The 20,123-nt window shown below is 31.4% G+C and overlaps 2 protein-coding genes across 3 annotated transcripts; both read right to left on the bottom strand.

The window, feature by feature from the left end:
- Positions 1-2,478: 2,478 nt before the first annotated feature.
- Positions 2,479-5,373, bottom strand: LOC101249803 (type IV inositol polyphosphate 5-phosphatase 9-like). Of its 2 annotated transcripts, none has more exons than XM_004235323.5 (7): positions 4,873-5,373; positions 4,662-4,769; positions 4,234-4,573; positions 3,909-4,093; positions 3,310-3,418; positions 2,956-3,110; positions 2,479-2,864 (listed from the first exon to the last, which is right to left on the bottom strand). In XM_004235323.5, the coding sequence occupies exons 1-7, from the start codon at positions 4,965-4,967 to the stop codon at positions 2,705-2,707; spliced, it is 1,152 nt and encodes a 383-aa protein (XP_004235371.1). In that variant the 5' UTR covers positions 4,968-5,373; the 3' UTR covers positions 2,479-2,704. The 2 variants fall into 2 exon arrangements, with proteins under 2 accessions (XP_004235371.1, XP_010318331.1); XM_010320029.4 differs by having other exon boundaries at positions 3,310-3,415; positions 4,873-5,300.
- A 5,378-nt stretch (positions 5,374-10,751) lies between these two features.
- Positions 10,752-18,185, bottom strand: LOC101249534 (uncharacterized). Its single transcript, XM_004235322.5, has 7 exons — positions 17,076-18,185; positions 13,986-14,024; positions 13,830-13,900; positions 11,873-11,937; positions 11,680-11,769; positions 11,506-11,598; positions 10,752-11,409 (listed from the first exon to the last, which is right to left on the bottom strand). Exons 1-7 carry the CDS (start codon positions 17,717-17,719, stop codon positions 10,999-11,001), a joined length of 1,413 nt encoding a protein of 470 aa, XP_004235370.1. The 5' UTR covers positions 17,720-18,185; the 3' UTR covers positions 10,752-10,998.
- Between the last annotated feature and the right edge of the window lie 1,938 nt (positions 18,186-20,123).

Below are 20,123 nucleotides of genomic sequence, written 5' to 3'. Positions count from 1 at the left end.
TATTATACATATATATTTGTATATATGGCAAGAGAGATTGTGAGAGGGAGGAGAAAGACGAGCGAGATCGAGAGTAGAGAGGCGAGCGAGAAAGAACAGAGAGTGGGAGAGAGGTGAATTGTATATTTATATATTGTATATTATACATATGCATTTGTATATATAACAAGCGAGAATGGGAGAGTGGGGAGAGAGGTGAGCGAGATTGGGAGAGTGAGGAGAGAGCCGAGCGAGATCGAGAGAGTGAGGAGAGAGGCGAGCGAGAGAGGGCGGAGGGTGGGAGAGAGGTGAATTATATATGTATATAAGTTAAATAATTGTATATTATACATATGTATTTGTATATCCTGGCGAATTATACATATATAAACGTGACTAATTATACAAATTCGAAGTTAGCCTACGTAATTAATGTATAATGTTAGTCGCAAGTGATAATTATAGCAAACTATAGCTATGATGAGTAATTAAATAGTATAAGTTTGTTTAGCAGCATAATTTTCCCATAACTTAATAATCTCTGTATAATAATATTTTCCTCCGGTTCCGACTTGGACCAATGGAGAAAATCATCAATTTCGATAAGATAATAAGATTATATATTTCCAAAAGACCCCTATATAAATATATGGTCCCATTAATATCATAAATTAATAATTATTTAAAAGTACAAATATATTGAAGACAATTTAGAGAGATATGACTCTATTGTGTTCTGTTTTTTCTTAAAATATAAATCTAGTTAAAGCTTATCTCTAACTATTCTTATTGCATCTAAGAGCTTTGGTGTTGTCTTTTTGAACTGCATTATAAAATGTGAATAGTTGTAAATGCGATAAGTATTTCCTTATGCGTAATTGGTTCCAAAAGTATAGTATCATCTACAACTTCATCATCAACATTGATTTTTCCGGTGCTATTCACAATATCTTCTAAGCTCTGGACCTCTGAACATGTATCACTTATTGACATTCATTATATTGTAGTAAATGAGATTGTTCTTCAATAACCTCAAGTTCATAAATGATGTTTCACAAGTAGGTTCATTTAAATTCTTTGAGATTACATCCTCCGAACAAATTGGACAGTGTCAAAAACAATTTGTTTTTGTCTTAGATATATTTGTTGTCCAAACATGAATTGCAAAATTGATAGCCTCCAAAAATTTTCCTGGATTAGTTTGTTCCAATTCATAATCTTCTAATATCCTACGATAAAATCTGTTCGATAATACATCTTGAAAGCTCTTATTATTCGAACGTCACAAGGTTGAAATTAGTAAGATACAATAATTTTTACGTATTCGTGTACTTTATGTATACTTTTTAAAAATGTGAAATCAATATGTATGATACATAAATTAGTAAGATACCTAACCTTTATTTTAAATCTCAAATCCTTCTTTAAATTAATAAATATTAATTTATTAATTAATAATATTTGTATAAAATAATAAAATTTAATGGTTCCACCTATATTAATTTATAGAGGTTGTAGTGTACTTAGTAGAGCAACTTGTCCTCTTAGGTTAAATATTTGATGTCCATCTTTATATTTGATTCCTCCAAAATTCAAAAAATTTAATTGTCTCTCTCTTTTTTGGCCTTTCCATGATAAAAATTCTGGTTTTGGATGCTTGAATATGGAACTGAATGAAGATATTGTTGTGGATATCTATCTCCCGCTTATCTGTGAAGCTTACAGTTCAACGTAAAGTTCTAAGCAAAAGTTTCAACAATAAACTGTGTGAAGCAAATATTTCACAAAGTTTTGCTTGACGATGGTTTCGTGATAAAAATATTGAGGTTTTAACCAAACTAAGTCATTATATAAAGTCATTCACCAAAATAATATGTTTTTCTAAAATTTTACAGAACTAGTATAAACGTATTCCACAGTAACGTTTTAGGATATATTTTATTTTTTAAAAGTTGATGGCGTCAGATTGATATACGTTACTCACAGTAACGTTTTACTCCTAAAATGTTACTCGTAGTAACGTTTTAGGAGTAAAACGTTACTTACAGTAACGTATATCAACCTAATGCTGTTATTTTTTTTTAAAAAAAAATATAAGCTAAAACGTTACCATGAAATACGTTTATACTAGTTTTGTAAAATTTTAGAAAAATGTATTACTTTGGTAAATTGTTTTATATAATGGCTTAGTTTGGTTAAAAATTCCAAAATATTACTAATCTACTCATCTATTCGACACCATCACCAACGCAATTATCATATGAAATATCAAACTATTCCGGTAAATTCTTTTGCAGCAACCCTAGGCTCCGACTTGCGTACGAAAGACGATTTTCTGCACAACGGACTGGATATCTGTACGAGTATGTTATAGAGATGAAGACGTATAAAAAAGTAGGTGAAGTTTTTAATATGCGCAGTGCTATGAAACATGAGAGTTTGTTGATGTTCGAAACTTCGCTCATCTTTTAGTTAGAGGTAGATTCAGGATATTAACTCTATGGGTCCAACCTTTAAAGTTTGTATTTCTAATATTGTAGGCTCAGACTTATCATTTGTTGCAATTTTAATACATCAATTTATGCTTCGCATCAATAGTTTTGGATTCAAATTCACCCGCCATATCAACTGTACATCCACCCATGCTTTCAGCACCAGATATTTGAGGCGCTGTAGTTTGTATTTGAAGACTTCAGCTTAAAGATTTGAAAATATTCACAAGTTGTTATGAAAACATTTTGACAAAATTTTCTGTTGATTGACACTGAACCTTGACCTCTGCTGTGAAAATTGCTCGTACTGGTCTGTGGTCCGACAGCTTACTCTCACCTCGACTATACTGCCTTTGTTTCAGTCCCTTCCCAAACCATATAATCCTATCACACCTGCATAATTTTTACACTACTTACTATGATTTCTTCTAAAACATTAATTCGCTAGTTCTTTTCCATTTGTGTTATGAGATCGATCACTTACCAGGCAGGGGTTCGATTCTTTTCCTTCTTCCCTTTCTGATTATTGCAGCCATAATAATCATCAGAATCTAGATTGTATTTATATGTCGGCGCAAACTCAATTTCCTCCTCATTCCAACCCTCAAAGGTGCAGCCTTCTCTTAGCTCTGCCTTCAACTTCAATGTCCAATTTAAGATCAGTAATTAATTAACGGTTGAATTTAGCTGATGGATTTCAGTTTTTAACATCGTCAAACTTTTAGATCATCGATTCAATTTGACTCGTTATAGCATGTTATTTACTTCTGCTTACAGAACTTTAACTTCGAAACTTCGTTCAATCAATTTTTCTTTTGCTGATGTAATATAAGAATACCTGATCATTTTGTAACAACGTGCTCCATTGCCTGTCATTGACTAAAGATCTAGTTGTGGGTTCTGGTAAGCAAATCCTGTAGTTCAAGTCGCCAAGCCAAATCACTCTGCTGCATGAGATTACGCAACTTGTGACAGTTAGAAAATACTTAAAAATTAATCACTGCCTGCAAATTGTGGATATTAATTAGTACCTATTACAAGATATGCACCACTTGATGTATAAAACAAACAAAAAAAAGCAATCAAATCTTCTTCCTTTTGTGCTAAATAAATGAAACTGTTGACTTCTTTGCTAAAATAAGTGAAACTCATACAAGGGGTTAGGTAAGAATTTTGACAAGCTCCTAGTTTTTTCAACTAATTATAGGGAATATTTGCCTGCTCAAGTAGTTTAGGCAACGACTCAAGCAGGCAATATTACCAGAAGAAGCAAAACCATATTCATAACCTGGTGTTATTATGGATAGGTCGAACACTCGAGCTAATAGAAAAGAAGTACACTATTAAGGAAGACTGAGTGACAAGGGTTTGATTCGAAACCCTCTCGTCAGAAAATTATACTGTAAAAAAAGAAACATTTAAGAGAGGTATACATACTCGTGTTGTAAAATCTTTCTCGGCAAACATTGAAATGGATCAGAGGAAAATTGTGTGCGTGATAGTATTTGAGAGGCATTTGCATTTCGCTCTCTCTTGTCTCCTTCTTTTCCACCAGAAGCCAAATGACTACACACAAAGCAGAAACTTGTTTCGTGCAAGCAAAATCTAACCGAAACTGAACCCTGTATATATATGTTCAATTCCTAAAAATCAGTACTAGTAATTAACCAAATACGAGTAGAAAAAGGGCGTTTGGACATAAAAATTGTGAAACTAGGATATTTTGTTTTCGAGTTGAAATCAGGATGTGAATGATTTGTACCTTGTTGCCGAGGCAGCCGAAAATACCACAGCCTACAGAGGAGACACTTGTATGCCTGATATAAGGAAGCAGGGGAGACCTTGCCCATATGGTAATAAAAATTCCTACCATTTGTTTGCTAATTATGCATTCAAAATGTGGTGAATTACTAGTAAAGGATCCCTCTCTCTTTAATGGATAAACCTTTTGATGACTTTCTCCAAGCTCCGCCTTGTGATGAAGACGAATATCATCAGTCTTGTTAAGAGCTGTTCTAATAAGAGAATTCCATTGCATAGATATGCTTGTATTCTCTTGCACTAAGATGTTTCCGGCATTCAAAGGTACAATTTCTTGAAACCTGATACAAATTTGCTGCTATTCAGTTCTTGTCATAGTAAAATTACTGATCTTTGCTTACTATAAACAGTAAAGTCAATAAACATTACCCGAGAACGTAGATATCAGCCAAATTGTTTTCATCATGGAGCAAGTCTTCCATGTTTAACTCGGAAGGTGGTGCAATGCCTCCAACATTCCATGAGCTAACAAATAATCTGTATGTTTTTTTTCAAAAGGAAATGAAATATAAGATGAAACTAGCGTTGAAGAATTTTAAAAACATAAAAATTTATAAGACGGAGAAATGTATATATATACGTCAAATTTTGAATTTGAGCAGACGTAGTTTGATAATCAACTTCATGATTCTGTCCGTCTTCAAGGATGTTGTTAGCTGCTAAAGCAAGCCACATGACCTCGGAGGAGACGAAACAAAATGCAGAACTTATATCATAATACTTATGTGGGGAAGAAGCATAGAGATGGTGGGCAAGAGGTTAAAAGTACAAGTTGGTGTATGTATATATATATAAAGGGGGACAAAAAGAGCAAACTGATTTTCGAGAGTTCAGTTAAATTCAGTAACTTTGACTTTAAACCTGTAAAGTAAAAGTTGTGACTCCGTCCACTCCAGTTAGGGCTACAAAATGCCAATGGTTGGTTTGGTCTATTATGGAATGCTTATATAGGGAAAGAAGTTGTTAAACAGAGCAGTAAAAGCAAAAAAATGAATGAATTGTTAAGATAATCAATTGGAAAGACATGAAGCATAAGGGGAATGTGATGTGAGGGATGATGCAAGTTGGATTAAATTTTAATAAACCGAAAGCGGAAGGTAAGTTTAATATAAACTACTTATTGGAAAAAAGCGTCTATGATGATTGGAAAGGTTGTCACTTTTCCCTAATAAATATATTGTTTTGGGACTAACTACACTTTGGTAAATAGATACAGAAAGAAAGAGTTAAATATATTTCTTCTCTTCCATTTAATATGTCATTATCTTCAATAAATAGCTGAATCATAATACTTAATTTATGCATAAATTATCATATATTCTTGATAGAATAGTTAATTAATCTTGAAAATGTATTCACTATTCATTATGTAATTGACTTAAAAAAACATTAAATAACGATAGAAAGATAAAATTACATCATTTCTTAATACAAGTGCAAAATAAAAAAATGACATATAAAATGAAACAGAGGGAGTAGTACTTATGATAATTACATTTTCAACTCAAACTCCCATGTGGAAACAAAAAATATGAAACTTGAAATGGTAAGGATCAAACTTATCAAGTGTCATTGGAAAACGAATAAAGTAAAAAAAATTATTTTTTTTAAAAAAAAAAAGATAAAAAGACAAGTATTTAAAATTGATTTGGTGATCAATTAATTTATATCCACGAATAGAAATGAGCAATCTAGGGTACTAAAATATGATAAAATATGTTATTTTGGACCACTTCAAGAGTGATCAATTTGGAGAAGCACAAACAAATGATTGTGTACGTTAAATATTTTTAGGTGCCTGCCGTCATTAAGACACAATTGCATCCATACTCTTTTATCTTTTCTCCTATTTGTCTGGTAGGTCAGACGTATATAATAATCAAGATACGATAATTGTTTACTACTACTTAATTAGCTCCTTCATTGATTGGGCTATTTGTTTTGATGACAACCATCGCACATCAGATCGAGATAGAGAACCTTGCGAAGAATTAAAGTTGATTTTTTGGTTGTAGAAAAAATATCTTAGATATTTAATAGAATTTTCTAGATGGTTGTACAGTAAGTACCTTTCATGTCTATAATAGAGAAAAATCTAGTTCTTCAAGATTATTAGATATTTATAGTAGTAAAGTATAGGAATATCTAGATTGTTGTTACATAAATAGAACTTAGAATATAAGGATATCTAGTTATTTCTTGTAGATGTATTAGAATAATTTCTAGAAGTATAAATAGAAGTGACATTAGACATTTGTAATCAATCCAAAACAGAGTCTTCTTCCACAAACAAGTTCTCCTTTCTGGCTTCCTCTTTCTTGTTGAATCTTTCGATCTTAGTTAACGATCTTGAGCTAGCAAAAGGTCTTTGATTATACTTTTCTTCTGCGATTCTCTACGGGCTTGACTTGGGTCTTGGGCAGCCCTTACTTTGAGCTAGTTTTTTGGAGTATGAGTTAACCCCAAGATCTAATTTGACATGGTATTACCGTAGAGCTCATCGGATCAGTTATAGGGCTCCCAACCCGTACGAGGGTTGGAGTATACTTTCAATCATTGAATCCCATGCTTTAAACCGGACAATGGATAGAACTTAGGATTAAAAATGTGTGGATTCAAGTGCGAGGTGACGAGTGTTGATGAGAATGATCCCATATTGCCTATCAGACCGGGACAAGAATCCTGAATTTCTTATAAGGCGTGATGATCAATACTCTTTCCTTTTAAAGTAACTTTTAAATGTAAATTACTTTCAAAACCTAATTGAATAATTTGTGTATAGTGCAATATAAACCAATTCACCAGGATTCCACCCTTTCCAAAAAGAGAAGTTGTAATGTGTGTGTGTGTGTATATATATATATATATATATATATATATATATATATATATATATATATATATATGTATTACTAGTTAGATAAAATCATTTAATCAATAATAAGTAGAATTAATTTAGCGTAAATGTTCGAGGGTTCAGACTGGATATATACTATTAACGAAAAAAGCACGATATACAGGTCGATGTCAATAGTAAAATCTAACATTAATAAATAGGAAAATTCGAACAATATATTATTATTATTATTATATTATATAGAAATCCAGTGTTTGTACTTCAAGTTGTCACAGTGACAATTAGTAGGCAGTATCAACCACTAATATCAATGCTTTTTTATAATTGGATGGACGGAGGAAAAAAAATTGAATGCCAACTGCCAAATCCAAAAAAGTGTTAGTCAAACTAATTGGCTTTTTAATTATAATCCGTTTAAAAAAATGAGTTTCTTTTTCTTTTTTGTATGTTTAAAAAAGAATAATCTTTTTCTTTTGGTAATAACTTTTCACATGGCATGTTTAACGCCACAAGATTAAAGGACAATTTTATACATTTGACATAACTTTAATGTTGAATCACATGATCAAAAGTTTTCTTTATTTTCTTAAACTCCGTATCAAAATCAAATTAGATTTTTTATTTGGGGTTAGGTTTCGAACACCAATCAACTTCTCCAAATGATCAACTACAGTGCAGTGACATATCTCAATAAAATAAAGGTATTTTTATCAGCCAAAAGAAAAGTTTAATGCTTATTGCTCAAAAATTTTGTATTGGTTGTAAATTGGCCTCATTAATTACTAGCTAATCATGATTAGGAACCCTTTTTTGGAGGATAATATTATTAATTCATCTTTTCTATTTATTATTTTCTCTTAATTTTATTTTTTCAAAACATATGACAGTTCAACTAATTTAAATTTATATTATAATATAAGCTTTATAAGATAGGAAATACATGTTAAAAAATACTTTATATGTTTATTTATTAAAAATGATCTAACGATTCTTAACAAGAGTCATTAGCATATATATTTATAAGGAAACTTTCGCATATAGTCACTTAAAAAAATTACTTGCTCTTCATGGCTATAGCTTGATAATTACAATTTGTAGTACAAGTTATATGGAGAAGAGAGGCGAGCGAGACTGGAGAGAGAGAGAGTGAAAAGAGTGGGAGAAAGGTGAATTGTATGTATATTGGTTAGATAATTGTATATTATACATATGTATTTGTATGTATGGCAAGAGAGATTGGGAGAGGAAGGAGAGAGGCGAGCGATACTGGTAGACGGAGGAGATAGGCGAGCAAGATCGAAAGAGGGAGGGGAGAGGCGGGAGAGAGGGGGGACAGAGAGTGAAAGAGAGGTGAATTGTATATGTACATAATTGTATATTATATACATATACATTTGTATATAGGGCAAGCGAGATTGGGAGAGGGAGGAGAGAGGTGAGCGAGAGAGGGCAAAAGTAGGAGATAGGTGAATTGTGTATGTATATTGGTTAAATAATTATATATTATACATAGGTGTTTGTATATTCTGGAGAATTATACATATACAAACATGACTAATTATACAAATTCGAAGTCAGCCCACGTAATTAATATATAATGTTAGTCGCGAGTGATAATTATAGCAAACTATAACTATAATAAGTAATTAAATAGTATAAATTTGCTTTGTTGCGTAATTTTTTCCATATATATAACGCATGAATTTCATGCGCTATAACTAGATGTGTTCACATTTTTTTAAAGGCATAATACATATATTGGACCCTAACCTTGACTTCAAATTTTAACTCTGACCTCCAACTTTCATAATGCACAAACAAACACTTTATCTATCTAACTTTTAAATAAATAAATACATGAGTCCTACATGTCACAATACACGTAGGACACCATGTAGGACAAAAAATGATATGCAAAATGACATGTAGAACATATATGTCTATATGTTCAACTTTATATAAGTTTAAGTGTCTATTAATGCACATCCAAAGTTTAAGGACATAAATGTGATTTAAAGTCAAATTAAGAAGCACATTTATGTATTATAGGCATAATTTGTGAGTTCCTATAGGTTATACATTTTCGACTAATCAGCAAAAGACTTTTGTACTTCATTTATTTGTGTATAGAAGCTACGTGTTGGCTTATAATTAGATTATTACTGTCATGTTTTATTTATTCATCATGTTGTTTTCAACTCAACTTTTGAAATTAATTAGCTCAATGAAACCAAATTATCTGGCTTTTTTTTTTTGCTCTCTCTCCGACTTTCTTGTATAGCTCGCCAAAATCTTTTAAAAATTAATAAATAATTTAAATGTCCAAGATTTAATTACTTCCTTAATAAATAAATAAAAAAGTACAATACTTATCAACTATTGGGAATCAAATGCCGCACAATTTGTATTGTTGCTTGAAAACAATGACAAAGAAACATCCCAAATTGGCGTTTATCCTTTTATGAGATTTTCTATTACTAAAATATAGGTAACGATCAAAATAAATATTATTTTCTAGAAAACATAATAATGAGATAAATACAGGAAATGATAATAATTTTTAATTAAAAATTAGCTTATAAAATGAGAATTGTGTCCAAAATTATTTAAGATACAATATTAAACGTGGGGACTCTAATTAATACCTCGCCATGCATAGAATTGGACATTTAAACAAGGGGTGAATATAGAGTTCAACTTATAATCCAAAATAGTGTTAGTTCAAATCATGTTTATGCGTTAAATAATAGACTACCAAGTACAAATAATTGATGATTTCAAACCTAATAAATCAAATCAATCGTGGTGGAAATGAAATTTAAAATACGAGTACTTGATATTATATGAAGTTTAAATTTTAGACCCGTCTTTTTAGAGCAAGGCTAACTAGCATAGAAACTCAATATTGACCATAAAAATGGAAACACAACTCATATCCTCAACAAGTATGAAATATCAACTACGTGGAGCAATTGCTTCTATTAATGAAAATTTAAATTTTGTCACTGTTCATGATAAAATGATCTGAATGGTGATCGTGGAAGGCATTATTCATGACATCAATCCCACCACCCACATTTACTAATTTCATCTTAATGTTGACATGAAATAATCCCCCCTAATTCAAGTGGTCCTATTTTATTCTTTTTTATAGTCGACCTTCCTTTCATTTTTCCTAAAATTTAGTGGAGCTTCCTCTATGACGAAAAATATAAATTATAGGGCTTTCTCACTTCATACATCACAACAGAAATGAACGTAAAAAGTGCAATTATTAATCACTGGATTTATTTGCCTAAGTTACAACTTCTTAATCACCAAATACTAAAAAGATTTGAGTATGAATAAGTCACTATTACACAGCCTGGAGTTTTTTCAAATCTCTCTTTACACAGCTGTATTGCCGTTAAGATAACATAAAATACTACTCTCTGTTTTACTATGACAATCAGTATCAATTTTGTATTCATCTTTGAAGTTACTTTTGTACCTACAAAAAGTTCTAGCATCTCCCTCCCACCATGACGGACAGAAAATTAACAGACAGAGAAATGTAGTAAGCAGCCTCAAGCAGAAAACGATGACGAATAAATCAATGTAAATAAGTTAATAAACCACATTTTACATTTCACAAAAACAGTTGTCTGACAAAAGAGGAGGAAAATGATTTTGCCTTCCGAATAGTCCTTTCCAAGAAAATTGAGAAACTGAGTATGGATTACAAAATACAATACAAAATGTCTAAGAATGCAGAGGCTTCAATTTTCTTGCGTCCATCACTGCTACTCTCTTCGGATTCAGCATTTTCTCCCCTTTCTGATTGAACCATTTATAAAATAATACCTGTCCTTAACAATTGGACAATCTTTGGTTCAACCAGTCGATTATTTCCTGCATGATTTCTTCTCTTTCAAGTTCAAAGAGCAGGTCATGCAGCAGCCCTTTATACAGCTTGATACTTTTATCAGTTGAAGAAGCCTCTTCGTAGAGCTTCTTAGAGCCTTCAGGGTCGGTGACTGCATCATCGGAGCCATGAAGGACTAGGAATGGTACTGTCAACTTGCACAGATTCTGTTGCAAGTAGGAAGTTATCCGAAGGATCTCGTAACCTGTTCGTACCCTAATGGATCCAGTGAATACTAGTGGGTCAGAGTACTTGGCCAGTAATGCTGCTGGATCCCTAGACACTGCGGCACCCCTTTTGTTTGCTGCACTGAACTGGTATCTTGGAAATAAAAATGAGAAAATAGGAGCAAGTACCTGATAAGTAGGAAAAAGGAACATTGAGTCCCAACAGAAGATATTTATTCATAGAGAAGAACAAAACCAGGGAGTTCATTTGAAACAAATGCTTACTGTGAAAATCGGATGAGCTGGTTGAACTCCAACGGCAGGTGAAGTCAATACAACACCATCAATCCTAGATTCTACCTTTGGATCAATTGCTGCCTAAAAGTATTAATGAAGGGTAGTGTCAACAACAGTCTTCATTAACAATTTAATAGCCAATACGGCAGTGAACTCATTTACCTTGAGGATTATAGCTGCACCAGTAGAATGTCCAAAGCAAAAGCACGGAAGTCCAGGATTTTCAGCTAAAATCTTTGACAGAAATTGTTTCTGCACAAAAATGGATGAGAAGTTGTAAATAACATTAACTTAAATGTTTCATTCTTGCCTGTTTTACTTGATGCATGATTCATGAAAACTAGAATAATCATACCATGTCATTGACAGCATCATCAAGAGAAGGGACATATGCATGCAGTCCATCACTTCCACCATGTCCTGCATGAAGAAGAAACTTGAAATTCAGAAAACGACATTCCCAAAGGATTAAAATTGGTAAAGAACTATTTACACGTTACAAAATGCATTTAGGTGAAAATGTTTCAATATACACAGTTAATTGAGTAATAAGCAATAAATAGCAGAACTAGCCCAAGGTTACAATGAGAGAGAGGAAATGGTGCCTCGAAGACAAAACCAAGGTTTCTAGAACAATAGATAAGAGTTAGATAGACCAACGTGCTCTTCAAATTGATGCATTTAACAAATTTAATTCCCTTTTATGTTGATAATCAAGGCAGCAACAACGATAGACTTGCATCAAATATTACTTTTTGGGACTTAGCCGTTGTGAAAGCATGATAAAATATTATAATAATTTTTCCAATGAAATGCATTAAAATGGAGTTGTAAGCACCTTTTCCTCCCTCTATTATCCTTTCATGCACAGAGGCAGAATCAAAGATTCAATTTACAGAATCAGAGATTCAATTTAATAGCTTACTTATGCGAAGAAGCTTCACATGTAACATTTTCGCACCAAAGGCTGCTGATTGGAGGAAATTCAACCCCTGCAACATGCGACATAGATGCATAGTTGAAGACTGACTTTTCAACCATAATAACAGCAACTAAACAATCAATTTGTCTCCCTTCTCTAAAGATTCATCAATAGATGAATATCAGAATTGCAAAGGTCAAGAAAAGGAAGAAAATGACATTCAGGTTTAGAACTGATATGACCACCTAAAAGTTGTACTAGGAAAAGCTGTGCTTTACGGAGTGCAACATTTTATGATACATACCCAAATATCCATGTATTTCTTCATCTCTGTTGTGAGAAGAACCAACGAGTTGGTGGTAAATGCACAAGTATCAGTGTGCATTCCAATGAGTCTGTAGCTTGCCAAGTGATGCATGACTGCTAAAGATAATTCTTGGATAACATGTTGGCACTGATGCCTTTTTATTGTTGTTATTTTTGTATGACATTGGTATTCGGGCAAACTTGTGCACACCTCAACTAATTCCACCGAGTATCTACTACCTCCATCGGATTCCTTTCACCTCTCCTCCATCCCCCCCCCCCAAAAAAAAAAAAAACCCTCTAACCTAAGGAAATGGAACATTTTCATTTCTGGCATTATTTTTCCCTTTAAAACCACAATCTACAGCTAGAAGCTTAATGGAAAAAGTAGAGACACTTTATGCTGCTTACACTTTGATTATCACATTATATCAAGGTCCTAGCCTATTGAAAGATATGAAATTATAAGCATGTCTTGATAATTTTCCACAAGAGCCAATCATTTTAAAGCCAGTTAGAAGGAGAAGGTTAATGTAATTCTCAGAGCATTCTATTATTCCAGGAAAAGTATGACTAGGAAAATCAATACACACTGCAAAACTAACATAAATACAGTAATTATTCAGCATCAATTGTATGCATTGAGGGTTGGCAGGAGTCGCACGTAATTAAAGAGGACAAAATCTATAGGGGTTGAACAGCCATATAGGATAGTATTCAAATAAATTAAGATGAAAACTAAACAAGATAAACAAAAAACATAGCCACGAGTTTCTTGAATAAGCACAAAACCACTGTTCTTATAATAGCGGAAAGAGTGAGAAAGTTAAAGATAAGCCACGAGTTTCTTGATGAACAGTACGTACTGCCAGTTCAATAAACACACATAATGAGAAGAACAGATGGAACATAAGATCCCTGATTTGAGATAGAGGATGTCAATCAACTATAAGATTCAATTTCCTCAAATTCAATTAACAAGTGAAACAAATAAACAGAACTCAGGATACCAGAATCTACAAATAACTAGAGATATATAAAGCAAGTAGTTTATAATGATTTGTTTTGTAAATCCAAAACTTACCAATCCAATCCATTCCATAAACCTTGAAGCCATTTGCATTTAGCTTCTTGGCAAAATCATTGTATCGGCCACTGTATGAAGAATGCAGAATCTTAAGATAATGAACATGTGAACTGAAATAAAAAATCACAAGAGCCTTGCAAAACTAGTGTAAACCTGTGTTCATTGAGGCCGTGCAACAAGAAAACCAATCCCCTGCACCAAGACAAATAACATCATTAAATTTCATTTCAACAGTATGGAGCTAAATATGCACTACAGATAATAACATGCTTTTGCATGCTCTTCTAGCTACTTGGAATCGAAGTATTTGAAGAACTAGAGAAGGCAATTTAAGAGGGTCATTGTGGGTAACTTTGTTCCAATTTATAAGAGGAACATTGGATTCTTTAACCCAAATAGATTCATATTCCACTTCATTCATATTCAGACTGAAGCATACAGGATTTACTGTATGTTAAATATGTATGTCTTTACACAAGTACTCCCTCCGTTCACTTTACTTGTCCACTTTAGACTTTCCACTCCCCTTAAAAACAATGATTAATATGAGTATATTACCAAAATATCCATATTAATGATGTAACATCATAGGTCTTGGAAAATAAGTAATTAATGTTGAAAGTAAAACATGAAAAAAAAAAAAACTCAACTACACCTTCGGTCACAATTTTGAGATACTTTTATCTTTATTAGTTTTTCTAAAAGAGAATGACACATCTTTATATTATATAATAATACTTTAAACTTTCTATGTTACCCTTCAGGAAATAATCTTTAGTCACATAAATAACTATGATTTATTTTAAAACACAAATTTTAGAACTCTTCCTTTCATTTTTAAACTTCATTTTCATTCAAACATCATCACTTCATTGATACTAAGGGAGACCCTCTTAATCAGAAAAATATTTCGTATTCATATTTGTGTCCTATAGTGGAAAAAACGAACGAGCATAAATACCAGTCACAGGATGTCTCTTTCGTTCATTTCTTCTTAATGTAAAATGTGAGCCAGATTTAACTTGATTAGATATTTTGAAAAGAGCTGCCACTTTTTGGCATCTCATGCAAAAAAACAGTTGCAGCTCCCACTATAAGCCCATGGCTACCACACAGAGAATAATCAGAAAATACCATCACTAGTGACTTGGGTGGTGGGATTCTCGGGAATCGGTCCACTTCAAAGGACCACCATCTATCAAAATCTGCTAGTGGCTTCAATATTCCCCTTCAACTACTTATAGCACTCATTAATATCTCTTTCATCCTAAATTTGAAAGATTATGTGTGTAGTCTTATTAAGATAAGATTTATTTGAAAAAATATACATAAATGAAAATTCAAATGGAAAATAGTCCTTCAATTATTAAGAATCTGCTAAAAACAAGAACTTTTTCAGCACTAATTTAAAAAGATGCAGAGTGAATATTATAAAGTAACTAAAAGTAGAGAGTTAAATTTTGAAGCATCAAAATAATTGTAGACAACGCCACAAACCGAATTTTGAGTAGTAGCATCAACCTAGAGAATCATGACACAATGTCCTCAACTATTTATTCATTTTTTCTTTTTTAGTGGGCTCTTATTACTAATTCATTTTGATAAATGGAGAAATAAGACCTATTTTTTTTACTTATTATACCCTCAATTAATTACTTTGGAAATGATAATAAATATCTTAAGTTCTTAATTCCCTTCACAATTAGATAAAATGAAAAATTCACTATATCAATAATTATTTTCTTAATAGGTGAATCAATTCAAAAGTAGACAAATAATTAGAGACAAAGAAAGTAGTATATGTTGGTGAGCTGTCACACTTACAGCACGATTAAAACAAGGAGAACAAAGTTGTGGCTCTAAGCTCAGCTGGATGGTGGAATTTAAAGATAACAAAATTCCTTTCTGATTAAATCACACATTACAAAATATCTGCATTTCCTAAGCAGTAGAAGAAATCGCCATGCAACTTAGTTGTCAAGAGCTATTCAGTCCATTAATTTGTAATCTTATCCAACCCGTACTAATATGAACTTTCATTGAGCGGTCAAATTCGTACTGGTGTGTTTGATCGGTTTGAAAATGTTTTCTATTACAAAAACTACTCATTTCTTACTTATTTTCTAATATTTAGTAGCTAATAAATAAAAAATAATACCCAAGAGTATTCATATCTAAGCTAACAAAACTTTTTTGGGGTGGGGAGTGGGGCTTCGAGATTTGAGGGGGTGGAATAGTCAAAAGACAGGATAAGGGCGCTCGGAAGTTTAGGTTAGCAACATTTTTTTTTCGTTTAGTAGAGTGTATAAGAATAATGTTAGATAGAGTGTATTAGTAATGTTTGCATTAGTCATCCATGTATTAGTTATTATACATAAAAAAACTTTATGTATTGTTCAATTAAATAATTAAATGCATTGCATAAGAAATTAATTTACTAAGTCCATTTTTATAGTAGAAAAGATGTAAAAAGAAAAAATTAAGGAAAAGTTGAGTCTTTAATCATTCTAATGCATGTATTAAAATATTTGCATTATTAATACCTAGAAATCCATTATATTAGCAATACATACCTTAATACACAATAGAATGTATAATTAATATGTATAAGTTGGAAAAAAAGTATCAAATAAGATAAATAATACACAAAACTAATGCATGTATTATTTATGTTCTACCAAACGAATTTATAAATTACTTATTGAACTTGTTTTTGCTATTGTAATTAAGAGAGTCGCTTTCTTTAAGAAGTGTTTCGAAGATTAAAAAACAAAAAAGAGTCTTATCCCAACAGGAACGTGGAAAGCAAGAGGGCTCACAACAAAGAAAATAACAAGGGCAAAAATGGAAACACAAAAACAAGAGAAATGTATTCAATCTTCCTAGTACCTTCCAGAAACGTCAACCGATAATTAGATTATCAAACAAAAATTTAATACTAATAAAACAATCCCAAAAGTATACTACAGGTTTTGCATATGACTATTTAATTTTGCGTTATCTTTCAGCAAAAATTTAATACTAATAAAACATATTCCACTTTTAGCAATATTTTAGTAGTTTTAGCCAAAATAATCTACTCCTTTCTGGCCGACCCATTTCTTTTTCCGTCATAATTAAAGTTTGACCAAACATAAAAGTAATTTAATTATTTATAAATTTGAAATTTAAAAATATTTCACATAGATTAGGACAAACACGAGTAATTAATTTCATTTTGGGATTTTGAGCTGATAAATTTACCTGACTTTGAAGGAAACAGGTGTCCAGGATTGCGTGAACATAGTTTCTCCTCTGGCCGTAACAAAAAGCGAAAACTCCCTCAGCGTTTCTCTATCGTCTTCCTGAAGTACCCTTCTTATCGCCAGCGATCGTCTCGCCGCCACCTCCTGCTCCACCACGCTCTTCCACGGCACCATTTTCGATGGCACTCGAACCACCGGACCTTTCCTCTCCACCGCCTTTTCTTCCTTCCCAATGCCGCCTTTCTCCTGCGACCCAGACGACGCCATCATCGTCGCCGGTGACGCCATCCTCCTCCGTCCACGAAATGGAAACAACAATAGCATTACAAAAGCATTGATCAAAAGGAACAAGCTCCTCAATACCTGTAATGAAAACAAGGCACTGATTCTTCCGCTTGCACCTGACGTCAATATAATCGTCGATGCTTCATTCGATTTCACTAATTCGACCGCCATTGCTGCTGTAATTCCTCTTCTTCTTCTTCTAGTCCCAAACGCTAGCGATTTCAATTTCAACTCCGATAAATATTCCTCCGAATTTCTTAACCTCAAATATAATTTTGTCTTTGCGTTGATATATGGTACGAAATGTGATTCAAATCGTCTGGGTTTGCACAAATTTTGACTTGTCAAGCAAACCATATAAATGTAAAACTAAAATTCAGATGAATTAGATAAGGTTTTTGTTTGTGGAAAAAGCAAAGTTGAATGCGGAAAATTTTGATAATCAAATGAGCAGAGAAGTGTTTGAGAGAAGAGAGAGAAAAGTTGGGCAGGCTGAAGGGGATGATGTTTTTTTTTTTCTTTTTTTTTTTTTTTTTTTTTTTGTCGTCCTTGGGTATCGGCCAAAGGTTTCAGCCACCACTTCCCCTTAAGGTTCCGAGAAGTGATGAATAAATAATGGCTGAGAGAATTACGCTACAAAATAGCGGTACAAGATACTACCACGTGTCAACTCAACACATGTTCTCATATGCGGCGATATTATCATGTTTTTGGTTTCGCTTGTTTCCTATCGTAAATAAAATAGCATAAAACTCATCAATATTTACCTCGATTTACGGTTTAGATAAAAAGTAAATACAAATCAAAAATTTTGACTGAATTCATTAAATGAATCTGCTTTATTGGAGTTTGGTATAATTTAGTTTTAAATTTTTAAATTGATAGTATTTAATTTAATTGTAATTTTATTAGCTTTTGATTAATTAGGTTTTGAATTTTAAAAATACTATAGTAAGATACTCTATTTAACAACACAATAAATATATGTAAGCGTTCTTATTAAATGTTTAAAATTAAATAATATAATAACGAGATTTTATATTCTTGATTCCTTGATGAGGAATTATCGTATTTTTGTAAAAATATATTTGTGACAAATATTTTAATAATAATATATGTGAGATGATATTTTAAAAGTTAAAAAAATCAAAAAATAACTAAAGAAAAGAGAAAGTGATAGGAATGATTTTTAAAAAACCTAATTTTGATTATACATTATAAAATACCTAAGAAATTGAAATGGTGTAATTTGTAAAAAAATTAACCAATCAAACCGTCATTTTATTAGGGGTGTCAATGACGCGGTTCTATCGGTTATTTTTAAAAATTATATCATCTTAACATTTTGGAGAATTTATAATATATAACCAAAATTAGATTTTTGAAATCATCTCAATCATACCAAATTCTCTTCGGTATTAGTATGATTTAATTAATTTTTAAATTTTTAAAATATTAGCTCAAAATATTCTACTATTAAAATATTTATTTCGCAAATATATATGTTCTTCAAAAAGTACTTTAATTCTTCACAAAGAAGACAAGAATGTAAAATCTTGTTATCGTATTGTTTGATAAAGTATCAATTATAATATTTTTTAATTTTAAACCTGATTAAGCAAAGACTCAAAGTCGTTCCATCATAAGCCAATGACCTAGATTATATTTATATTCTTATAATGTTATCAAATCTTATATATATTAAATTTAACTGATAATATATAAAATACACTTGTATACATATTTGTAATATTATTCGATTTGCTTTATTTTTTTTAACCTTTTTCATAAATTAGAAAGATAATTCCAATTGTTCGAACCAAATATACACCTAAATAAAAATCTATAGTTTTATTTTTAAATAATGTAATTCAATTTGTTTCGATCCATAGCAGTAAATTTGCTCGCAACACATGGCGTTTATTGACTGACGAGTGATTTATATTGATACGAAACCTTAAATATTGAAACTTGACCAATGATCATCGACATTTTTGACTAAACAATACTTCGTCATGTTTTTTTTTTTAATTCAAAAATTTAAAATCGAATAATATGTACTTTTGATTAATATATAAAATATACTTTTAGTATATCAATATAAAAAATTATAATTTATAAAAATTTATTTATAATTTTGTAAAGATATTAAGTTAATTAAATCTAATTTTAAGTAATAATTTCACAAATTAAAATATGTTGTAAAACTATTTTGGGACCAAAAGAACAATATTTACTTTTTTTGAGATTATAGAAATTTTAACATAAGCTGATAAAAATTATTAAATCAGGAATAAATTATTGTTTCTACCAATTACATAAAAGAATCTCAATATTTTTGGTAATACAAGGACAATTTTTTTTATATAGAAAAAAGTGTATTTAACTTATTAAATACTGAAAATAGAATTGTGGTATGTCAAGTTCTAGTGCATGTCATATTGTCATTAAGAACTAAGTTAATATTGTATCATATGAGAGCCCCTTTCATCTTATGTTGGAATTTTTAAAATTAAAATCATTTACGCATCAGATGCTAAGTATTGGTGTAAAGTGAGGTGTTTAAGAAAGACAAAAATCTCACATTAATGATAATGGGATAAATGGAGTTTTTATAATGCTTGAACAATCCTTTTTTCCTTGAATTAACTTTTTGGTGTGAGTTAAGCCCAAAAACTAATTATCACGTAATTAAAAAAAAAGAGGGCTTTTTAATGCCAAATTTTAGGCGACAATGTTGACAAAATTTCTAATTTTCTCT

The sequence above is a fragment of the Solanum lycopersicum genome, chromosome 3, assembly GCF_036512215.1.
Source record: "Solanum lycopersicum chromosome 3, SLM_r2.1".
In the NCBI taxonomy this organism is placed as follows: Eukaryota; Viridiplantae; Streptophyta; class Magnoliopsida; order Solanales; family Solanaceae; genus Solanum; species Solanum lycopersicum.
This window is presented reverse-complemented; position numbering and strand designations above follow the sequence as displayed.

Coding starts and splice junctions, on each gene's coding strand:
- LOC101249803 (XM_004235323.5), bottom strand. CDS start 4,967: ATGTGGCTTGCTTTAGCAGCTAACAACATCCTTGAAGACGGACAGAAT. Junction 4,770..4,872: donor GCTCAAATTCAAAATTTGAC/GTATATATATAC, acceptor AAAAACATACAG/ATTATTTGTTAGCTCATGGA. Junction 4,574..4,661: donor GCTGATATCTACGTTCTCGG/GTAATGTTTATT, acceptor AATTTGTATCAG/GTTTCAAGAAATTGTACCTT.
- LOC101249534 (XM_004235322.5), bottom strand. CDS start 17,719: ATGGTTTGCTTGACAAGTCAAAATTTGTGCAAACCCAGACGATTTGAA. Junction 11,938..13,829: donor TTATGGAATGGATTGGATTG/GTAAGTTTTGGA, acceptor TTCTTCATGCAG/GACATGGTGGAAGTGATGGA. Junction 11,410..11,505: donor CAGCTCATCCGATTTTCACA/GTAAGCATTTGT, acceptor CCTACTTATCAG/GTACTTGCTCCTATTTTCTC.